The sequence below is a fragment of the Acinonyx jubatus genome, chromosome F2, assembly GCF_027475565.1.
Source record: "Acinonyx jubatus isolate Ajub_Pintada_27869175 chromosome F2, VMU_Ajub_asm_v1.0, whole genome shotgun sequence".
Classification (NCBI taxonomy): domain Eukaryota; kingdom Metazoa; phylum Chordata; class Mammalia; order Carnivora; family Felidae; genus Acinonyx; species Acinonyx jubatus.
Genome location: NC_069394.1, coordinates 30,465,466 through 30,490,787, shown reverse-complemented (window position 1 = coordinate 30,490,787; position 25,322 = coordinate 30,465,466). Strand labels below are relative to the sequence as shown.

The 25,322-nt window shown below is 35.7% G+C and overlaps 1 protein-coding gene across 4 annotated transcripts in view; it reads right to left on the bottom strand.

Moving 5' to 3' along the window:
* Positions 1-24,135, bottom strand: part of ANGPT1 (angiopoietin 1) — a 240,978-nt gene extending 216,843 nt beyond the window's left edge. For 2 of the 4 annotated variants that reach the window (XM_015070434.3, XM_015070435.3), the window contains exon 1: positions 23,343-23,997. In XM_015070434.3, coding sequence (XP_014925920.1) covers positions 23,343-23,639 — 297 coding nt within the window. In that variant the 5' untranslated portion in view covers positions 23,640-23,997. Of the gene's footprint in view, positions 1-23,342 lie in introns of all 4 variants that reach the window. The other 2 variants (XM_053208648.1, XM_053208647.1) reach the window with 2 other exon arrangements.
* Between the last annotated feature and the right edge of the window lie 1,187 nt (positions 24,136-25,322).

Sequence of the window (25,322 nt, the reverse complement as noted above, 5' to 3'; positions counted from 1 at the left end):
GCCTATTGTCCTGGTGAAATTAATAATGGAGCACACTTTGAATCTCAAAAGTATCTACCGCCACTAGAGAATATTAATTCTTCCTAAAGTCACATGCCTCCAAGGAGTCTGTCGTGCAGCTCCATGGAGACTGACAAGCTGGATTCTATGGCTGAAGAAAATAACCTCCTTGGTATTCCTACTAAAGTAGGGTTTTATTCTACTAAAGGCTATTGTCATCTATTGCTCCTCTTAGCTCTGCCCCTAAACCTGCCAAGCCCGATGTGTCCCATATATTCTTTGTAGTTGCAGGTCAGAAAATACTTTTTAAAAAGGAATTATTTCTAAACCCAAAGAAAACCAAAGGATTTCAGCATTTACCTGAATACTGATTGTTAAAAATTATAATTAAGAAATATATCTAAATTCAATCTCTTCTCCAGCCCCACAATTACTACCTTAAATTAAGATTTCATTTCCACTTAATGGATTGTAAATATAATGTTGAAATGCTAATTCTAACCTATGTCTTAGTCAACATCAAGGCCTGACTGAAGATTTAGAACACAGACTTGTCAAATGTTCAAATGACCAAAAGTTATCATTAAAATATAATTTGTCAGACAAGACACTACAGTTTCTTAAAGTTCTTAATAGGCTGAAACAATAAGCACACCTAAAGGAAAACACAATTTAATAAAGATAAATTCAAAGTTCTACCTCTAGTTTAAAACAAACAAACAAACAAAAAAGGACAGGTGAAGGAGAACAGATTGAAAAGCTGTTCATGTAAATAAAACTAGGGACTTATGTGGGATAGTATTATCCAATGGCATATAATAAAGCTACTAAAAATGGGTAATGTCTAGGTTGAAATAAATAGAATGTCCAGACCAGTGAACCAAATAGCCCCATGCTTTCTGCACTGTTAGGACCACATGTAGGTACTGTGTTCAGCTCTACAACTTACAGTAAAATTGACCTAAGCCTATTAAGAACAGATGAAGAGGGAAAGAATGCCTTTGCAAAGAATGCAAAAAGAAACATTAGGGAGGTAAAACAGGCGTACAACAACAATACTATAATAATCACAACATTGATGAAGTAGTGCTTTCTATGTGCTGGAGTGTTGGAGACACTTTAAACAAGCTGTTTGCTTTGACTCCTGCATAAATACCAGGAGGTAATAGTATTAGCTTCCTTTTTTTTCAAATAAGGAATCTGATACTCAGAAAAATTAAGTTGTCTAAGATTACTTTCACTCCAAATACTTTAAGGTATTCGTGTAGAAAAGAAAGGCTTGTTTTTTCCACAGGGAAATTAATGGAAGCTACAACTTTATACAAAAGAAAAATTCTTCATATTCATAATTACATTAGAGTGGAATTATCTACTTTCCCAGTAGCAAGATCTTGGCTATACTTAATCAAGCTGAGGTAAATGGTCAGTGCTGGGTGGGAGGTGAGCTTAGGTAACCTTCAGGTTTCCTTCCAACATTAAAAACCATGACAAGCATTCTGAGAAATGGAGTACTTTTTTTTTTCTTTTGTCTTGGTCAAATCAAAACAAAAAAATCATTCAAACCAGTTGTTATGCTGAACAGACAAGTCTCTTCAACAAAAATAGCCATTCCGATTAATTTGTGTACAAATATCCTTTAATATATTTCTGTCACTGGTCACATTTCATTTGGATTTGCTAATTTTTAAAAGCAACTTTATGGATATCACCTATACATAATATTAGTAGCACGAATAACAGCAGGGTCTTTATCCACAAGGTTTGAGAATACAGTTACCTCAAAATCTCTCACGGCCTACATTACGCATTGCAGAAGCTTGATGCTGTGAATGCAGAGAGCCGTTCTATTCTCACTGTCCCATTATCTTTTCTGTATAGTATTAACTTAAAATTATTTGTGTGACCATTTGATTAATACCCATTTTCTCACTAGACCGTACACTCCATGAGTGTAGAGATAATGTCTGTTTTGCTCACCTTTGTCCCCAGTGTTTCAGCACTACGTTTGGGAAAAATAGATGCCAATCAACAGACTAACGGATGCAACCTTGGATAGAAAATTTTAATTAACCGCAGGCTTTATAAACCATTTGCACAAGCTCTAAGTCAGACACTATTGCATACAAATAATGTCTCTGCAGAAAAGTTTAAGGCAAAACCACTCTCACACTGCTGGAGAACACTACTATAAGTTATATCATCTATGAACACTAAAAAGCACAATAAATACAGCCCTCAAGTTAGCCTTAAATTGGCCAGTCTACAATGTTTTTCCATCCCTAATTTATGCAATTTTATCACTGCAATCTATTTTTTTTCTGGAAAGCCAAGCCAGATTTCTGGCTTTTCAAACTGCACTTCATAAGCTCCTAGCTAACACACAACAGGTTTGTCATGAGTTACCAAGTAATGAGATTCGACATCAAGCAATATGGATAACACCATACCACATCTTAAAAATACCTTTTTATGCAGCATACAAAAGGATAACATGATGCAGATTTTTCTGGCTTGCTTGAGTGGTACCTTCAACCAAATCACTTTCTGTAAGCTAAAATAAATGGAGAATATCTCACAGTTGATCTGTGAACATCCTGTGTGATGCTCATTACAGCTGTTACAGAATAGATGAGTCAAAACCATACCCATATTCAGAAACTAGAATAGTTTACAGATATGATGTAATAAAATAAAAATTTGAAAATATTTTGTTTTACAATATTTCAATTAAGTGATATAGTTTTGATTTCTCATTCTGTTATAACTCGTAGCTTGTTTAATGAAAGACAAAGAAAATTAATACACTTTTTGGAAGAAAAATTATATACTAAACTTTCTTATTCAATGTATAAGCCGATAGCCTCAAGGGCCTAGAATAAAGACATTTACAGAGGCTATAATGTTAAGTATGTGCTATCAGCAAATTTACTAATTTTTTCATTTGCATTATTGTAGGAGGGTAATAAAATACATTAGGTTGCCCTTAATGCATCCTCAGTGACTTGGAAAATTCATGTTTCTATTCTCATGTAGGACTTTGTCAAAAGTGCAATCTCTCCCGCATATAACTATCATATCACCCATAAACATTAAGATGTATACCAGGTTTTTAGGAAAAGCCTTATTTCTCTTACTTCAGGAAGCTTTGAAAGGATTCTTCATACATGAGAAGTTGAAATCTATTACTTTGTCAATCTTTTTTGTTCTCAAATGGCTCTCAGTAAGGATCAAGCACTGCCCAGCAGGGCTGTTCTCTGATTCTTAGTGAGAACGTTACAACAGAATTCATGTTACAAGAGAATTAGCTAATATGTCTTCTTAACATCTAGAGAAATCCATCGTATAACATAATCAAGCATGTCTATTAAACCCAAGGCACTATACATTTTCACTAGGATCTGATTGTGTTTCTTTGTTTATTAACTTTATTAACTAAAGTCCACACTTTGTTCAGATTTCCTTAGTTTTACCTAATGTTCTTTTCTTTTCTTTTTTGGTCCAGTATCCCATCCATAACATAACATTTACACATTATATATACCCTTAGGCTACTCTTGCTTTTTTTGATGATCTTGACATTTTTGAGGAGTACTCATCAAATTATTTGTTGAATACCCCCTACATTGAGATTTTTCTGATATTTTCGACATGATTAGACAGGGGTTATATACATTAAGGAGGTAAAGTTACTCTCTTTTCTCCCTTCCAACAATGCACTCTTTAGAAAGAAGATACTATGTGCAGCCTATGCTTAAGGAGTTGGGAGTTATACTCCATGTCCTTTATGTGGAACATCTATATAAATTATTTTAAATTCCTCTGCACAAAAGATTTGTTCACTGGGACTTGAACAAGAGAATTTTAAACCAATCCTCCTCTAAACACTAACAAACGAGGCAGCCCTTAGAAAGCCCAACTTAGCTTTGTTGGGTACAGTTTGTAAAGAAAACATCAAAAATTTAAATAGATGTAATTTGTAAACATATGCTATGTTTCAGACTTCATTAGGTGCTTAGTGAATTTTGTCTCGTATCTACACCATAACAACCTTTTGAAAAAAGCATTACTATTCTCATTTCATAACATGCAGAAATTTGAAGCTCAGAGGGGTAAAATAACCTGCTCAATTCACACCTACAGTCCATCAAATGCTGAAAGCTAAACTATGTACATGCACATGCACACACACACACACACACACACACACACACACACAGGCATTATGTATTATGAAACAACACCTTCCCATATATAACAAAGGCAGGAAGTATTTCATAGACTATGGTTTGTCTTCTTTTAAAAAAGAGAGTTGGTTAAGTGGATATTTCCAATTCTAATTTTTCCCCATTCATTTTCCTCATCAAGAATGTAAGTGACTTCCCTATCCCTACTACCACTACACTAGCACTGGCCATCCCCTGGTTTGAGGTGTTCAATTCTCTAGGGGGTGTGGTCATTTGAGTGAATAAGCTTCATGATATAAAGTCATGAGAATGTAAGAGAAATATGTGTCAACTTCCCAATGAGCATATTTTATTTCTAGGCATAAATATGAGTTTGCTTCACTGTCCACATGTTCTATGTTACAAAACCATTATTCTTGCTCAGCAAACATGGAATTTCTATGTTTTTACAGAACAAGACTTTTACTCAAACATTTTACCTGAAACCTGCATGACAAGCAGGGCACACATATTTTTATATTAACCAGGAAGGAATATCTCTGTGTTGTACCATCATGAAATGCACCATAAGGCATCATCCACTTGGTAACTGCTAAAGAGCACTACGTATTTTATTATTACAAAATGTACATGCTTACAAATATAAAATGACCCAGTTGAAAACACGAAGTTGAGCTCAGGTCATTTAAGATACGCGCGCGCGCACACACACACACACACACACACACACACACACACGTCAGCAAATATCTCTCAATATACCTTAATACTTCTCTGATCAGATTCTTCACTGAAATGGCTAATGCCTTTATTTTTAAAATGGAACCATGAAGTTTTATTTTTTAGTGGGATTCACTTAATTTTCAAAGATCAAACAGACTTAAAAGAATCCAATCATTCCTGTATGTAAGTTTGTATATAATACAAATAGAATAGTGTAGTATGTATCCTGCCTAATAGTACAAATGGAGTTTTAAGTGGTTGGAAGCTTCAATGTAAGGCTCATTTACCTTAGGCTTAATAAACAATTTGACTTGACTCCTTAACACATTCTATACTATAAAACCTGTAAATGTGTGGGGTACAACAAGGAATGGAAAGTAGAATGGGGCTCTTTACCTCTATCTGAATTAAGAAATTTTTAAGCACCCTAGGATTGTCCTTTCCTCCTCTCATTTGAAAAGGTAGAAATGGAGTCAATCATGTCTTATGTGGTACTGAGAATTACTCTTGAGGCACCTGAGTGGTTCAGTCGGTTAAGCATCCAACTCTTGATTTTTGCTCAGATCATGATCTCACAGTTGGGTGAGTTCGAGCCCAGCATAAGGCCCTGTGCTGACAGCAAGGAGCCCACTTGGGATTCTCTCTCTCCACTCTCTCTGTCCCTCCCCTGCTTGACTTTCTCAAAATAAATCAAATAAACACTAAAAAAGAGAGAAAATTACTCTTAAAGTCATCTGAAGTTAACAGCTGCACATGACACAAATACAGAAACATTTTGTCATAATTTAACATTTTTTCCACAGTACTTAACTGCCTGAATAAAGCATTTTTGTAATGTTCCCAGTTCTAAAATATCAGTGTTATCTTTGATGAAGACTTCTGTTTTATTTTTCTTGACCTAAGTACTATTATGATAGTCCCCTCAGAAGTTCACCTGTTCCCTAATTCTCTAGCTGCTTTCTCCAGCCTTTCATCTGTTTACTTCATCACCTTATTACTTCAGGCAAGTATTAGAGATGCACAGGCCACTCTCCCTGCAATCCCAACTCTGGTAATTCATCCTTTCATTAAGCAACTGCGGCATCCAAAACCATTTTCTCACCATTACTGTATTACTATTTATGTCCTTTAAAAATTTGACAGTAAGGTTCTATTACTGTGTCCCTTCCTATCAAATTCCATTGCTTAAGAGTGAATTGCAGGGTCACAATACTTATCATACTTATTAATAAGTATCACATCTACTTATCAATTTATCCATCCAACCATCCATCTTTACATCTATCCATTTATCTAATACTTATGGAGTATGGGGCAGGAGAGATGCAAGGAATTTGCTAAGGCATAGAACACACAAAGTGAAGGAAGAAGAGTAAATCATGATAGTGTAATATAACTTCTAGGATTTAGATATGGCTGAAACATAGAGAACCATGGAGAAAATTGTGAGAGATGAGATTAAAGGCCAGTTTAAGTAAGCCACAGTGTTTGAACCCCAGTTTGAGGGTATTTTGGAGCCATTGTTGAATTTTAACCATGAGAATGGCATGATTGGGTTTTGACTTCTGGAAAAGCTCTGGTGCCCAGTGCAGTTTGTCCTGGGACAGATATTAAAATCTTGCAAAGTAATTTCATATATATCATGACACATAATTATAACTTCTGTAATCTTTCTTTCATACGTCTTCCTGCTCTCGTTGCTACATCAGATCCTAGAACATTTAATCTTGAGTTTATATTCTACAAAACTAGGTCACCCATTCACTGTCTCTTTTATAACTTACCTTTCTGTAAATAAAAGCCTTTAAAATCTACTACTTCCTCTGAATTAAAAAAAAAAATCAGCTGAGGATTATGGACTACCCCAACCCAATTTCTATGTGTAATTCACCATTTTCAGAGCTTTCAACATTAATTTCTTCACAAAAGCAGAGAAAAAAGGGAAGAAAGAAGTGAAAATTGGTATGAAATGAATAAGTGACCACCCTATGATTAAAGTGGATTCAGAACTGGTCTTATAGGAAGGCAGCTGCTTGGGGTTGAGGGGAGGATGTGAAGTTATTGAAACCCTATCCAAAATATTTCTTGTAGGTTTCCTTTACCTACAGATTCTGCTACTATTTTTAAAGGCCCATCCATATTTATATTGGCCTGAGAACAGTTATTTTGAAAAGTGATGGAAATTTTAACCTGGTTAATTTCCCATCATCTCCACTTCACTTGACTTCAGTCTAGATATACCTATTTTTCTTTAAAAAATAAAACTTACATTACTTTGATGACAAAAGTGGCACATGTTCATATCACACAACAAATACAATATGCATACAAGAGAAAACAAAAATATTCAACTGCACCATTAAAAACAAATCAACACAAATGTTTTGGATGTGTTTCCTGTCAATGGTTTTATGCGTATACTTACAAGTACACACCCACCTCTCCACCACCCACTCTCATCACACCAAGTCAAGTCTGTAATGTATATGGAGTTTTCCAAAGTGAGGACAATAACAGTGTCTACGTACAGGGTTGCAAGGATCATATAAACTAACACCTTTAAACTGTCTGTCCCAGGGTTGGTATATACAAAATGCTAAAAATATTAGCTAACATTTTTCATGGTTATAATTATTCAGGTACACTAATATATTCACTTAAAATTTTGTGGGCATTTTCTCTTGTCAAAATATGATTTTTTAACAGATGTAGTTGTGGTGTCACTGAAGACATGGCTTTTCATTAGACAATCCTGGTTTGGGGCGTCTGCTGGTTCTACTCTTTACTGCTTGTGGGAGATAATGCATGATTTCCTCATTTGAAGCTATGAATAATACTGCTTATCTTTCAAAAAAATTTTTTTAGGGTTAAAGATCATGGGTCCATGAAATCATAGTAAATACCAAATAAATAACAATATTTGTTTCTAATGTTCCTGCTATGATAGCTGTAAAGAATATATTCATATATATTGCTCTTTCCTTCTTTTGAATTATTTCCTTGGGAATGATTCCCAGAAGTAGGATTACTGAGTCGAGGGTTATAAACAATAGTTATGTTCTTTATATTTACTGTTATGTTGTTTTCCATAAGTTTCAACCAATATATAATGTAATAAGCAAAGCACTTTATATATTCAAGGAATGTTCCTATACCTGTTTTATTCAAGTCCACATCCTCTGCTCATCAGTTAAGAAGAAGAGAATCTGGGATGGATTTTTATTGCAGGAATTCCAAACCACTGGGAATTGAACAGATGCTGCTAACTCATTTGACATTTAGGAGACCACCAGTCAGCCGTGCTCAAGAACAGCTTTCAGAAACATCTGGATTTAAACTTACAGCCTAATCATGACAGGTTAAGTAGTAAATAGTTATAAAATAGCTTCATGCCTTGAGTCTCAAAAATCTGAATTCACTGAGATTTTTACAATTTTTAGATGATAGAAAAATTCAAATAATGTAAGCGTTAAGACTCACATAAACTATACAGTATATCATTTTGGTATTACGGTTGACTTGGAATTTAGGAAGGCTCAGAGGATTTTTACAAATACTATTTTGAAGGTAAGAAAAATCCTTACAAATAATTATTTTACTCAAAGGAGCACTTTACTCAAAGGAAACTATCTTTGTGCAGTCTTCAAGTTACATTTATTGAATTTTAATTTATGTGAACCTGAAGTAGTTTACAAAAATAGAGAAAGGTAGTAAAAATATTGGCTTAAAAACCAACATTTATGACATTCTACTTATGTCATGAGCCTTAATTAAATGCCAGCCTCTGGAAGGCAGAGCTCATGTCTGATATATTGTTCTTCAATGATTACCATAGAATAAGTACCATAGTAAACCCTTGCATGTATGCCTATGGAAATAGTGACTAATCCAGTCACTATTATTCCATTAATATATTACCTCCAAATTCAGTGGCTTGTAACAACCATTCCATTATGCTCATTAGGCTCACAGACTCTATGGGTCAGGATTTCAGACAAGGCACAGTGGGAATGGGTTGTTTCTGCTCCATGATGCCTGGGACTTTAACTTCACATCTGGAGGTAATGGGAGTAAGTAGGGGTTGGAATCACCTGAAGGCTCATTCACTCATATGTCTACAGCCTGAGATGGAATGACTCAAAAATGGTGATCTGTTAACCAGAGCACCTACACATGGCTTCTCTATGTGGCTTGACTTCCTCACAATACGGTGACCTCAAGGTAGTTGGAATTCTAACATGGCAGCCCAAGGCTCCAAGCATGAGTATTACAAAGAACAACATGGAAACTTAATTGCCTTTTATGACCCAGACAGATTCAAAGAGAAGAGAATTAATTCTTTATGAGACAATGACATGCAAGATACTTTACTATTTATATGATATACTACTATATATGCATAAAATACTACTATAACCATTTTTGGAAAACACAACCAATAATTACATTCTAGTGCTGTTTTCCATTTGACTTCTACTCTTCCACTGTGTTAAATTTGTATTTTCTTTGAATAGTTTTAGTACCCAAACATGGTGGGGAATTTTGGTTCTAAATTTAAAAACCGTAAGTGGTTTTTCAAACTACACCTTCCTAAAAGATTCTGATACACCCTACTGAATGGACAGGTAGAAATGATTGCCCAGTAATCATAAAAGAACCAATCACACATTAATCTCATTTCCACAGGGGATATTTTGTATCTGAACATAAGAGAAATTCCCAAAATATTTGGTGAATTATTTAAAATACAAGCAATTTAATAGGCTTATAGAGTTTGTTTGAATGTTTTAGTTGCTTCTGATATATTTTTGGCCATGGCTTTAAAAATTAGATACAGTGGAAGATATTTCATAATAGTAGAATAATATATAGGGATATTTTATGCTTAAGATAACTAATTTCCATAGTGATCTTTTTCCCCTATAAACCGCATAAGTTTAATTTGTGAACTCAAAGTATGTAAGCTTTGGTCCCATACGAAACAAAATGATCACAAAATAGTTTTCTTTTCTCTCTGACCTGGAGGCTGCTTAGCTCCTATATATACTCAATCCTCAGTTAAGAGTTTTCTTGAGTACTGAGTGTGGGATTTCTACTTTCACTGTCAACTTTAATCATTTATTTGAATCAGTTCCCTTCGTTCATCAGTTTATCTTGATTGTCAGTAAAAGATAATGACAGTTCTACTTTCACAGTGCTTATTAATTTTCTGTTCTTTTTTCTAAGCATAAATCTTGGATCAAGATTACTTTTATATCCTGAAGAACTAAACTAAACTAAACTAAAATAAAATAAAGACACACATGGCACATGGTCATTTTCCCAAAAATATTATAAAAGAACCTAATTCATTAATGTTGAAGTGTTAAATAATCTCCCTTATTGACTATGTTTTTTCCTATTTGGTCTTTAACCAAAAGAAATACAACCTATAGCTACACTGTAGTGTTTGTAAGTAAAAATGCAGATAAACTAGTTTAAAATATCACCTTTATTTGTATACTCATATCTGTGTAACATCAACTGTGTAAGTAACTCATTATTTGAAAAAGAATGTAAAAACAACAAATAGTTATTTGCCTCTGACATGTTTTCGGTTTAAATAAAAATTTGCATCTGGTCAGGAAGAGTGCTAAGAAATAATTCTCCTAAGAATACTAGTTTTCTTAGAGCATTTCTTACATATGTTTGGTGAATTATTCCAATCCCTAAAGAAGATTATTTATTCTGAATATATTCTCCAAAAACTTAGAGGAAAACATCATTCATTTGAACCTCTTCCTACTCTCCATCAATCAAAATTTGTTTTAATTTGTGAAGGAAAAGTGAAAGAGGCATGAACAATTAAGAGCTTTAGATATAGCCACTCAGAATTTCTGAGTTCAGATTTTACACTTGTGTCAAAGTAAATATATAACCTTTTAAAAATCATTTGATTTCACTGAACCTCAGTTTGTTTATCTATAAAATGGAGATGATGATACCTACTATTTATAAAAATGTGCTTATCTGTTTGGATGATGATACTGCTTAATGAAGGTGGACTTATTAATACCCTATTTGTTACTCAATACCTGTCTTCAAATAGAATGTCATTTTCATACTTGCTTTGTGGACAAAATATGTGACATCCATTGCCCTCTTTGAGATAAACTGACATATTCCATTCACAAAGCAATTGTAATTTCACTGGCAGGAGATGGGATTATGCTAAATGGATGAGATAAATCACATCATAATCATGTGTCCACCTAAAATACAAACTATATCACTAAATATAGGAGGTCAATTCCCAGCTTCTATTAATATGTATTTGCTATTTTGTCAGTTTTTTCTTTCCTTTTCTTTTTCTTGTCAGCTGACTTTTGAGAGGAGATGAAAAGTATCAAACATGGTAGATGAAATATTATAAATATGGAGGGGATGAAATATTAGAAATACAGAGGGGATAAAGAAAGAAACCCTTAAAATTAAGAAAGCTTTATACTCCTTAACAGTTTCCTGCAAACTGGGAAAAGGTCCTTGTTATTAAACATTAACACTAATCTTTCAGACCATTTCACTGACCAAAAGTTGCCCCTAAACAATCTAAGCACCACAGCATGCATTTACTCATGTATATATCCTACCAATAGCTATGGAGCACCAACAACATGGATGTGCCCCACACTGCCGATCGTCATCATTCTGTGGAGAACTATTCAAGTAGATACACATTGAATTTTTTTCCTCCTTAATGTGTTTTAATCTCTCCTATTTTGCAAAGGTGGATGAAAAGCATACCTGAATTCTACTTTGCCCCCATCCTGTCTTGTCCTCTCTCTTCTTTGGGACTACTTGAAAAAGAATGAACAGAAGGGAGTTAGTCTGGAGTCGTTCTACCTCATGTGCTTGATAGTTACAAAAAGCTACAACTCTCAAAGCCCAAGCATCTGAGTGGTCAGGCCTCCAAGATCAGGAAAAAAAGAGGAAGAGCCATCACAACTCTCTGCAAGTAGCAGTGTTTTGGCCTTGGACCAAAATACCAGAAATATTTTAATTAATAGGGACAGTGATAAATAAAATAGGAAGTGAGATAAGAGGCCATTGCCTGAGAAAAGAAGGCTTTTCTTCTCATTTTTACAACTCTCTTGAATGACCCACAAAAAAAAGTGCATGCAAATAATATTTTAAGTTCCAGGATGTGCTTTTGCTTTTCCAAGGATTGTCCACAGATAAATCTAAGAGGGAGGTCATTAAATGGAACGGAAGATATATAGAATAGACAGCTTCACCCCATGTAAAGCAATTGTAAGCCCTTCTTTGTGTTTTAAGTTTTTAGATAACTAGTCAGATTCAATTAAGCTCTGTAACTTCAAGAAATGGTGCTTCTAAGGAGATAGGCAGGAGGGACTATAGACGTGGGATTCCTGGTCTGTTAACAGACCTGGGGGAGGCTAGAGAGAATTGGGCTATTGTGCTTCAATCAGCAGCAATAACCTATGTGTCACAGTCAATTTAACCACGGAGCTTTAGAGATAGGATGTGGACAAATGACTGAAACAGTACTTGAGAAAGGGGCGAACACATTTTGTATGAAAGCATTAAGGGTTTAGGTGCAAAGACTACTGCAGAAAAAAAATTTTTTAAATAGACTTAAGATTTGAAGATTGACAAGAAGGGACACGGCAAAAGTTGCTATAGCTAATCCCACAGTTGGTTAAGATCATAGGTCACGGAGCCAAACTGCCTGGAATTGGAGGCTGACCCCCCACCACTTAGCCACTAAGTAAACTTGGACAAGTTACTTCCCTTCACTGTGCCTTAACTTGCTAATTTGCCATGTGGGAAAATTATAATACCATCTACCTCACCCTGGCTTTTGAAGGTATTCAATAGATTAATACATGTAAAGTCCTTCCAAATGGCTTGATAGTTGGTAAAAGGGTTCAACATTTAACTATTACTATAACCCAGAACTGCCCCCAAGGAATAACTAATATTTACTTAACATTTGCCATGTGAGAGAACTTATGCAAGGTAATTTATGTAAATTAACTTTACTCCTAGCAATCAGCCTATAATGTAGGTACTGTTATTACCTCAAGTTTACTAATAATACAAATGAGGCACAGAGAAGTTAAGAAAGTTGCCCAAGGCCACATAGCAAGGAAGTAGTATTGTCAAAATTCAAATCTAGGCAGTCTGGCTTTAGGTACAACACACTTCATCACTGCATAGCTCTCTCTTTGACATAGAAAAAACAGTGGACACAAACAATGCGTTTACTATCTATTTTAGTGGGTTTAGGCTTCTCAACAACAGCGGCTGTAGTAGACTCATCACTGTCTCCCAGTACCCAGCAGACCACCTTGTGGATATTTGATTAGATAACTGGCTAACTGGCTGCCTGTCCTTTGTGAATAGCAGGTGTTTAGTTCTATGACTTATGCCTGTATTCTGAAATCCCACAACAGAACTCACTGCCGTCTCTTATGGAGCAGTCCTCTGGACACTGCTATAGTTCCACGATCCCTCACTGTGCCCCCAACCCCCAATAAAGGGACAGTCACTGGAAAACTTGTTCATTCACCCTCTCTCTTGCCCATCCTCTTTCCTGCACTTCCACGCCATGGCTGCCAGTACAAGCAGCATCACATAGGACTTATGGAAATAATGCCAGAGAAGAGAGGGGGGATGAAAAGGAAAGGCAGGCCAGGAATGAGTTCCTTTGAGTCCTTTTGTCCTTCCTGCTCAAAGGACTGCCCCCATCACATATCTTTTCTGGTTTCAAGTCCCAGAAGTCTCCCCACTACAGAATGAGAAGTAGGAGTTTGGAAAAAAGTAGGCCATTGGAAAGCCAGAAAAAATTATCAGGATTCTCATTTCTAACATAATAAGAAAGTTAATAATAAATTCATATAAGGCTTCACTTTGGAGCCCTCACTCCTCAGTATATCAAATGGCCGTGTATTATTCATCTCCTAAAAAAAAGAGAACAAGCTCATCAGGGCCAATACAATTAAAGATGTCACCTTCAGATGATTGTCCTCTCTCAGCACATTGTGATATGTTGCAGCTTAGGTGTATTTGGAAAGTGGATTTAAGTTTGGTTTTATCTAGTCTTAAGTAAATTAACCTTCTCAGTCAGGATAAATGGCTTAAACAATACCAAATAATCTTACTTGCATTTTATTAATGTTTCAGCACAAATGAATATGAAATTGGCAATTCTGAGATTCCTTTTCCTGCTATCATATACTAGAAGTAAAAGCAAAGGTAAGCTAAGTTGACCTAACAGGAATTATTGAAAATTCTGAAAATATGTAAATGCCTACTTAAAATTCAGATCTCCTTTCACTATCCTTAACAATGAATTCTAAGTGAATATTGTAGCTTGAGATATTAGGTATTTTCAGTGTAATTCATGTTCTGAAATTTAAGATAAGTAAATATAAACTATCATGCATTTGGGTAATTCAGGAAATAGATAAGTTATACAATCTGCTATTAATTGTCCAAGAGTTATCTATTAACTTAACATATTTTGGTCATGTTAGGTATGGGTGGGCCTCAACATTCTCAGAGTCAAGAACAACCTGTATTTTTGTAACTTACACATTAACATTCTTTTTTTAAAATGTTTATTTATTTTGAGAGAGAGAGAGAGGGAGAGACAGAGAGAGAGAGAAAGCAGGGGATGGGCAGAGAGAGAAGGAGAGAGAGAATCCCAAGCAGACTCTGTGCTGTCAGCACAGACACCTGCAGGGGGCTTTATCCCACTAACTGCGAGATCATGACCTGAGCTGAAATCAAGAGTCGGACACTAAACCGAATGAGCCACCCAGGCGCCCTCACATTAATAATCTTAACCTGGCTTTGTAGATGGCAGAGTTGGACATTCTTACGCTAACTTGTCAAAAAAGATTCAAACTATCAAACATTATGTTTCTTCCTGTCTGCCAGTAGACTGGTTTTGGCAGCTTTACCTCACTAATATTTGATTATTTGGAAGTTTGATTGCAGTCATTCTGAAACTATATTCCTTTGAACATACAGGATCCCCTGATGAGTGCCTCTGGGGGAGGAGCTGAGGAAGAGGGTCCAGGCAGGATCTCACTTTGGTTCCCTTCTAGCCCATCTATTTGCATCTAGATTATATATGAAGCTTCTACCTAATAATTTGCTTGGAAACGGGGTTCCACTGCTAAGAAGTATTTGGAATTTATCAGTTCATTTGTTCAAAAATAGTAAACCTTCAGTATATTATTCACATTTTAAAGTTATAAATATTCAATTTATTCAATAAGTTATTCATTTATTCAATGAGTATTAAAACTAATGATTATTATAGCTCTGTTCTTATTACTTAAAAGCTGGGTAAAATTGGAAAACAAAGAGAAGACTAGTGATTTAGCAATAAGGATACAATTCTCACGTCTTGTATCTGTGCAGTTGAGATAAGGTGGATGCAAAGTCTGCTGGGTGTAGCAAACCTTTAGCCACAATAAATATCCACTGTATTTTAATATAGTCAATTATATATTAACAGTGAAGAGAAGAACAGTGTTAAAATGTTTTACAAAATCTTGGGATTATCTCTAAAGGTTTAGTAGCAAAATGCACTTTGGAGTTTTAAAATATTTATTCATTCTCTGAGAATGGAAACCCTCTAATAATCTTTAGGGTCTAGTACTATGATTCAACTCATTTAGGTTTCATGATCCTAATGAGTTAGAATGATACATGTAACTAAATTTTCAAACAGACCACCTTTCAAAATTATCATCAGCAATTCCACAGAAATATACAGTAAGTTTACGTATTTGATACCAGTGAGTTTGGTGGCTTCTATGTACACATTACTGTTTCAAGATATTCACATCTTATTTGCATATTACTAGTATTTCAGCCACTGATTTACTTTAGGTACAGCTTGATACTTACGCTAATTTGCATGCTCTTTCAATAATGCAAAACAAACTTAGGAACTACATGCCAATGCAGACCCGTAATAAGTAACCTGTAGCCATGTAGCATGTATATACAAGTAACATTTATTATATTTGCTATACTCTATATTCTCCAGTACTTATCACTAAATATGCAAACATCCAAATATGTTATTGATTAAATTATTAGCTGCCAGTAGGGTTATGCTGGGCTTTATGTTTTATACCATTTTCTCTGTTAAATATTACCTTTTCATATGTTTGAAGGAAGAAATCAGGTCATTTGGCTAGGTAACCTAGACCAAACAAACTCAAAAACCTCTTACTTCTGCTATTTCTGTGTAAGAATTCGAGAAAAGTGTTTGGTACAGAGTCTCAAAATATAAAGAAAAGATAATCCTTGGAGTGCTTCATTCTTTAGAAACCTCTTTGATAAGGGAGGGGGCATATCTTTTGTACACTTTGTAAAGAGATTTAAACACTAAGAGGCCCTCCCTTCTATGACCATGGGGCCAGAACCAAAGGAGGTTTGGAACTTCCCAACTTCACAGCAAACGATAATCTTGTATTGGAACAAAAGGGGAGGATGACTCAGAATGTAATTAGGGTTGTGCATCTAAGCAAATGGTATTAAAAAAAGAAAAGAAGACAAGGCTCAGGAAAAGGATGCTGTTTCTACACAGAGACAAGGCCATGGCAGAATGAAAACAAAACCTCCTCAAGGAGCAAGTTACAGCATAGCAGCTGATAAACCTCTGTAAATTGTGCCTGAACAACCCACTTGTTGCTCCTCCCCTCCCATCATCTACACAAATGGGAATACTTGTAATGCTTATACCTAAAGCAAATGATAGAGGGAGGAAAGGTTTCTAAATAAATTGAACCTAAGAGGCTGAGCTGAAGCCCCAGTGCCATGAAAACAGAACGCCTCTGATGTTTTGTCAACATTCTTGCTGATGCCACAACCAACAGGTTGAAACAAGTACATAAAGCAAAGAACCCTGGCACCAAGGCCTGGTAAACCCAGATGCTGGTGATCTGCATTGTTATTCAGGTGCTTTTTCTGTTCCAACATGTATTTGCTTTTGGAATATTTCTCTGTCCACATAATGATGGGCAGAGGAAAGGAAAGACATGAAATTTCCTTGCCTGTAACTCCTCTAAAATGTCACCTCACAGCATGTCCAGATACAAAGCCAAGAAATGGCTTACTCAGGCTCTCTGCCAACTGGCATGGACCTAAAGATTATTTGACCTCCTGGAGGGCGATCTTTTTCCCACACAACAAACTTCACAATTTACCTTGCAATGGTCCCAATATTAATACCATATTCCTTTTGTGGTATAGGACAGGGGTCGGGAAACTTTCTGTAAAGGACTGGATATTAAATGTTAGCATCTGTGGTCTCTGTTGCAACCCTCAACTCTGCCTTTGTAAGAAGAAAGCAGCCATAGACGTTACATAAACAAATGGTGTGGCTCGGTTTCAATAAAATTTTATTTACAAATGCATAGACAATTACATTAAGGAATGGGTATGGTTTTATTTCAATAAAACTTTATTTACAAACACAGGTGGCAGTCAGGATTTAGTTCAAGGGCCATAGTTTGCTGATCCTTGATTTAAATGATAGAAATTCAGAAGATTAAAATTTCTCCTAGTACATAGTTAGATGGGTATCACAGGGAATATAGTTGAGTGTTTCATTTTCATACAAATATTTAATTATAGCCCAAATCTACTCATGGAATTCATTCATTTCTCTATTCATTAAAAAAAAAAAAAGTATTCTTTCCAACTATGTTCCAGGTATTGTCCTAAAAAAGTAGATCTCCTATAAAAAATAACAGACGAAATAATAAATAAAAACTAGTGAACAAGACAGGCACAGTCTCTACCTCATAGAGTGTAAGGTTCAGGAGAATATCTTTTGCAAATATTTATTGAGGGTCTACTATGTGTTGTGTATATAGGTATACTACAGAGAATAAGACAGACAAGGACTTCTTCTGGCATTTACATTATAGGTAGAGGGAGAAAAAATAAATAAGGTGACAAACAATAAGCAATAAGAGGTCATGCTGTGCCACAAAGAAATAATACAGCATTATATGACAAATAGTCACTTAGTAGAATTCAGGAAGGTGGTAGGTAATAGTGCTCAGAAAAGACTTTCCAAGAAGATGACTTCCGAGCAAAGACCTGAATAAAAAGAAAGAGCCATCCGTGCCAATATCTGAAGGAAGAATTTTCCTAGATAAGTAAATAGCATGTAAAGTCCCTGAGACAGAAATAAACTGACCTTTTATAGAAATAACAAGAAGGCTAATGTCATTTGAGTAACTGGAATAAGGGAAATGTTGTAAATGATGAATCTAGAGGGGAATATGGGGGCAGATCATATACAGCCTCAATGTAAAGAATTTGCATTTTAGTCTTACATAATGAAAAACTGTAGGAAAATTTTAAGGAAAAGAATGATACATTCATATTCATTTCAGATCACATTGAACCAATAATTCCATATGAGATTAGTGCTACTTAAAAAAGGCTTCTGTGAAATGGCATGGTCAGGGGTAAAGAACAGTTGCAATCACCCATAGTAAAGGACCTACTTGCCCTGGTTCAAAAATCCTGCAATCTGCCAAGACAGACAGTTTGAGAAGAGGCTTGCTTCTTCCTACAGAGAAATCCAAAAGACTATGATAGCTCCAACTGCCTAACTTCTAGGACTCAGAAAGGTTTTTCTGTCTTCTTGGATCTTTTGATTCTAAAATATAACAAGCAACAAATAAAACCTAACTATTCATTGAAAAGTTAATACAGGGGAAGACTCCCTACTTGGCTTGAAAACTAAGAGTTGATCTCAGATGAAGTTGGTAGGGACATTTCTACAACTGGATTTAAAAGACAATTATTCCTTTAAACTTTCTTGGCAAGTGCTATTTTTTCCCATCTTAGTGCATAAATTATATATGCATATTTTCTTCAAGTTTAGTGACAATTTTTTAAAAACATACTTATCAATTGTCCACTCATTTCACACATTCAGGAAGCACCCCTACAAGTGCAAATAAAACACAGAACATCCCCTCTGGCTTATTTTGCATAGTCACGAGCCACCAAAACAATGCACAGATGGGAGGTCATTTCCAATTACATAGATTCATATGTGCACATATTATACGCAAATATATGTCATTATTGTATGCAGTAAATTGTTGCCTACTGGCCTGGAAGTCCAAAATTATTTTTTCCCCAAAGGAAGGTCCAACTGACCCTCAAGTAAACTAGCACAAAGGATTTAAGCAAACTTTAGCCTCTAAAAGCAGTTACAAGCTCTCCTAATTTTCATTATTTTATTCTAGCACCACATACTGGAGCACCTGATGTCTTTTATTTAACATTATGATGGTAACAGAGATATTGTTCAAACCCTTAAAAAACATTTCAGATATATATGGGTAAAGAACTATTCACTACACTCAAGGGGACTCATACTCTGAGTCGGAAAACAGCCTCAAAACAAATAATGAAAACGACAGGAAGTGCAGTGCTAGCATGACACATGCAATGAACGTATTACGACAACATGGGAGAACTCAGCCTGGGAGGAGAAGTGGAGCGCAGGTACATGTCCTAGAGAAACTGGCAACAAAACTGACTCGAAGAATAATTAAGTGGACAAGATGGAGCAAAGGTACAAGTTTTTGAGATCCTAGATCACTGGCTAAATGCAATTTGGATAATTAGTAACCACCTACTCCAGACTCAATATTGTTTTAATATCAAGACAAAAGTAATTGTAGGATGTAGTGCTTGCCTAAATGACAACTTACAATCTAGTTAGGGAGGTAAAGGGTACACCCAAAACAAATTGTTAATAGTACATGGTAAAGTATAGATTGCAACACATAGACAATGCATCCATTTATTCATTCAACAAATATTTACTGTCTGTCTGCAAAGGACTGTATACTGTTTTAGGCCCTGGGGATATGGCAGTAGGCAAGCACACAAAGTCTCACGGACGTCACATTCTGGTGGATATTAATATGGGTTAATATTGGTAATATAGGAGTTTCAAAAAGATGATTATAATTCTCTGAAACAAAGAATGTAAGTGGAGGATGTTATTAGTCAAAAATTGCTGTCAATAGAAACATTTAGCCAAGTGTTCCAGTAAAACCTTCGCACTTATTAAAACATTTTGGATGGCAATTCATACCTACATTTTCTACTAATAATCATCAATTCATCAATTTTATCTAATGTAAAATATTTACAGTAGCTAGACCCTTGTTCTCTGTTACAAGGCATTTTTTTTTACTCAATTTATACTTTCAACAACAACAACAAAAAGACATCATTTGGCGAAGGCAAAAGACATATACATATACGTATACATATTAGTGAACTTCTGGGATACAGGAGAAAGAAAACAATAATTCAAGAAGCACAAGACATAGTGACATTAAACAGTAGACATTTCTCTGTCAAAGAAAGGTAGAAAGGAATCAAATGAGAGTGGCAAAGTCACAAAGGCCATTTGTACTTACTGTTAATATCCCAAGACCTGGTCATCTCAGGTATTGGGTACGGTTTGCTCATAATTCTGAAAAGAACTATACAAGTGAAGAGAGTTGAATCTAGATACACAGCCCAGGTGTTTTACCCAATGAAAGGGTGATTTTTGAGCTTATTATTTATATTGCTCTTCCCCATCTGACAAGTAAAAGTAATGCTAGCAACCTAACTCACAATTGGTGTTAATTGATAGGTTACTATGTAAACTTGATCTCCTTGAATGAAATCCATCATATCAAGAGACAAGTGCCAAAACAGTTCCAACACTTATGGTGAGCGACACATCATTTGCCCCCTCGCATACTTATTTCTCATCTTGTTCAATGGCAAGACCAGAAATGAGGTGTGAGAGTGTAAGTAACAGCCAACGTCTTGTGAAGATTATTTGTAAAAGAATCCAGTTTACCAAACTTCATGGAAGGTATCAGATTAACATAAATTATCATCTGTCTGCATCTAGCATTTGGAACACACATTCTACATCAAAAACTTTCCTGGTAGTGATGCCATGAGCTGCATAATAATCACCATGCTTTGATTAATTATTTTGCTAAATGGATGATTTAATTACATTTACACTGATAACCTCAGTTTCTGCACTGCATTGCTTTTTATCCTAACACAACTATTCGGAATCAAAATAGAAGTAGTACAACTTGCAGTATTAAGCATACTAGTTACAGTAAAAAGATTTCCATTTGAATTATCAAAATAAATACATTACAAGAAATTTAGAACCTGAAGTAAAAAAATCCTCTAATTAAGGGAAACTTGAGAGAGCTTTTTAACAAGTTCTTTGCTGAAAGAATTTATTTGGTTTCTTGATCCTCCTACCAATCGCATTAACAATGACAAAAGATATGCAAATTTAAGCAGACAATAGTCAAGCCAAAGGCTCTGACTCATACCAACAGGGACATTTTCAGCATATAATCAGCTCAATTCACGTTAGCAAGGGTCAATGTAACCAAAGAATATTTGCATAGTTATGCTTGGTCATAATCTGAAAACTATGCCATAATCATTGACCAAGAACAATGCAAACAAAAATCAAATTTATTTCACACAATAAATTAACATACGAAACATGTGCATCACATAAGCCCAATAGAATCACATATTTACCTTATTGCTGCTGAATCATTGCATAGCAACAAAAAATATGCATTACTATGTCTGAATCACCATTTTGACTCTATGTTTTACATAAACAAAATATTACATTTTTGGTAGAATAGCTTGAGTGGGACAATTTGGGACTAAATTTCCCTCCCAGCCCCTTCAAATTATCCAGACTAATTTTAATGATTGAATTCTCATTAAAATCTAGATGGATGCTATAATGAGAATAGCAATAAGCAATTTAACCAAATTAATTTGTTTACTATTAAAATACATTTTGCTAAAGATAAAACAGATATCCTATTACAAACTACTGCTACAATTAGTGCTTGAAATTTAAACTACAATTATCAAAAGGGTGCAGAATTTGGTTTGCTTTCTATTCTTCCGCCCCTATTGATCTTTTTCACCTGTAGTCTACAATAGAAAGATTAACTACAATTCCAGGTTTGGAAACTCTGAAACTACCCAGTTTCAGTTAACTTGTCAAATAAAGTATCGGTGATCTTAGTTCAGTCCCTAGTGGACAAAAGTAGAATAACTATTACTCGCATGATTCAGCAGGCAGTGCTCTAAGTGAGCATGACAACTGGGGGAAAACAGAGCATTTGTCGTTTGCCCATCTTCTTAAAGTGTTTGCTCTGTTAAAAGACTAATTTAAAGGAGACCGGACTGGCTATGTTCCTACCTATATGCACCAAATGAATTTTTAGTAAAGATCTCCAGGAGAGAAGAATTTTCACAAATGTGATATTGCCACCCTTCTACTGACATAGTTGAATACTCTTGTTATCTGCTGTTTACCTGTTACACAAACGGAGAGCAAAGAAAGAAGGAGCTGCAGAAAGTATGTTCATATTTTAATAGACATATTTTCAACAAAAACTTCTAAATGGTTTATAGAGAAAAACTGAATAAAATGTGCATTTTGATTTTTATAAATTGGGATTAACTGCATATTCAACATTACCATTCATCTGGATACTTCCTGCATGGCACTGTGGTTACCACAATGTCCTGAGAAAAGAGGTATTTCAGGACTATAGCAAAGCCTACACGTGCTCAGCTCCAATCTGCAGGTGCACGCTCTGAAAACAGCAACCACCAGCTCAATCTCTCCTTTCCCACTGGGCAAACAACCTCTTCCTGAGGAGTTCACATTAAAATATATCTTCAGGATTTTCAGGGATGGAAAAAATATATGACATAAATCTGTCCTCTACTATTCTATTACTTGCTAAAATTAATTGCCTTTATATACTTACACAATTTCTCCAACCAAATATCATACTTTACACTTACTCTCATTTCATATTAACTTTACTAGAGGTTGAGAAAAACAAGTATTTGGTGATGATTCCTCACCCTAGCTGCACAAAATTCCTGGTGTGAAATTGATTTGATTCTAAATTAGTATTGTCATTATTTTCTTTTTTCACCAACTTTCTCAAGACACACAGGATTTTTTTTTTCTCCAAGTTGGGCTTTGACAGAAAAATCAAGCTAAATTTTAAATAAGAGGAAACCAGAAACGTCATAAAATGTGCCACTGCTAGGCACATAAAAGGGTTGCCACCCTACCTTCACAGGCTTGCACAACAAGCCTGAAAACCTTGGCTCACCCATGAAGTCACTGGGAGCCAGCCGGCTTGCATTTGCAAACACTGCCTCCTTCCCACCCCCACCCCTGAGCAAAAGGTAAACACACAAATGCCCCCCTAAGGAACTCTAAGTTAGCTGCAGTGCAGAACGGAAAAGGCTCTGTGCAATTAGAAACTGAAAGCAATCACTTACTTTTTGCAGCCACTGAGTATAATTTTCCATCACATGCTCCAGATGTTGAAGTTTCTGGGAAGAGAAATCCGGTTCCACGTGTGGAGCATCTCTCTGCAGAGCGTTTGTGCTGTACTGGTCTGTCGTACTCTCACGACAGTTCCCGTCGTGTTCTGGAAGAATGAAAGTGTAGGCACACTGCCCATGTTGAATCCGGTTATATCTTCTCCCACCGTTTTCTGGACTTCGCCGCTGGTTGCTGCACCCTATGTGAGTCAGAATGGCAGCGAGGAAAGCAAAGGAAAGGAAAACTGTCATTGTACTGCCAGCTCTCTCCTTCTGTGCCTCTCGCAAAAACTTGCTCCTTTCTTCTGACCTTTAGACTAGTCTTTATTTTAGGTAAAACTGCTTGTTTGACTTTATCCCCCTCAGAGAAAACTTTTGAAAAAGAATCACAGAAAACTAGCCATTTGTTAGCTTTGTTCTAAAATGTTAGTTTTTTTTTTTTTTATTTCACTATAATGGTAGTTTCCTTGAGATATTTATTGCATAGTAGCTGAGATTTATTGTTTCCTCTCTGTGTGACCGTTCAGCGTGGAGCCTGCCTGAGTCAGCTGCGTGTACATATTCTAGACCCTTTCCCCTACCCTATCTGCAGCAGATCTGCTATTTTCTCCCAGACCTCAGTGAGTTTTATTAAGGTTGCACATCCAAGCCGAGCTGGAAGCAGGCAGCCTTTCACAAGATGACTTGACAGGAATGCATGAGTGTGCCCCTATGCTAAGGGTGGCTGATGGCTTGGAGCAGCGGATCGTCTTACAAATTGGCTAGATGCGCACGACCTCGATCATGTACAGCCCTCCCGCCCCCTTCCGTAGACAATTGCCTCCAGCCTTTAGAAGATCCCGGGCAAATCAATAAATAGAGCAGTCCACCTTAATACACTTTTGCTGTGCATGCTGACCTACTAAAACCTAGCAAACTAGCACTAGGTTTTTAAAGTTAGTATGTAATCGGGGAACTCTAAGAAGAAACATTAGCATAATGTCCAGTAAAATAATTTTTGATAATGATGTCTGTATAAATATTTTAAAAAATTATCCTTGACTCTGGGAAAAAGAATTTAAAAACATTTTTAGAGATGGTATTCTCTCCTTGTATTCACTCAGACTTTTAGGAGTTGGAGACAATTATCAGGGAGGGTCAAATAAGCAAAACAAATTTTCATAACTTGTCACTCAAAGGAATGTAGATAGCATGTGCATATTAAGCAGAATAATATAAGTATTTAGATTTCTGAGATAAGAATTTTAAATGAAACTATACCCCTGATCAGAACGCAGCCCTGTGTGCTCTCTGTATACAAATTGAGCAACTTTCTTACAAAAACAGTGTGGTTACAATTTAAAACAGTGGCCAGAGAATTATTAATTCCTGTGGTACGTCCTAAGCACAGATTTCACAAGGACCTCTTTGGTGTTGCTATGGCTATCTTTAACACTGGTATGGAAGTTCGCCATAAAGTCTCCTGTGACTACACAGAAAAACTATCTGAGAATAAACATATATCAGGTGTGTCAATGGGCCAGCAAAGGGCTGTCTGGGAGAAATCTGTTTCCATTAAGAAACAAAAATTATCAGAAGGTAATTTCCCAAATGTAGGGTGTAAACATTTGAACAAAAGGATCAGTAAAACATAAAGAACAGGGTATAATTATAGAATTAAGGTTATGGCACTGAAATCTTTACTAAGTATGTGCAGAAAACAGGAATTACGAGCAGGGGCTTTCATCAAGAACTGGGAGGGATTTTCAGGAATGGAGCTTCTCAACGGCTGTCATGGTATAAAAACAGAAGCCACAGATATTGACTCTTGTGTCCTCAAGGTTCAGGTCAGTGGGTAAAGGGCAATAAGATTAGAGATTGGTGTGTAGGGAAAAGTTAGAGGAGAGGGCAAGACAAATTCCAGGGAAAAAATGTGATTTACTTAGGAGAAAAATA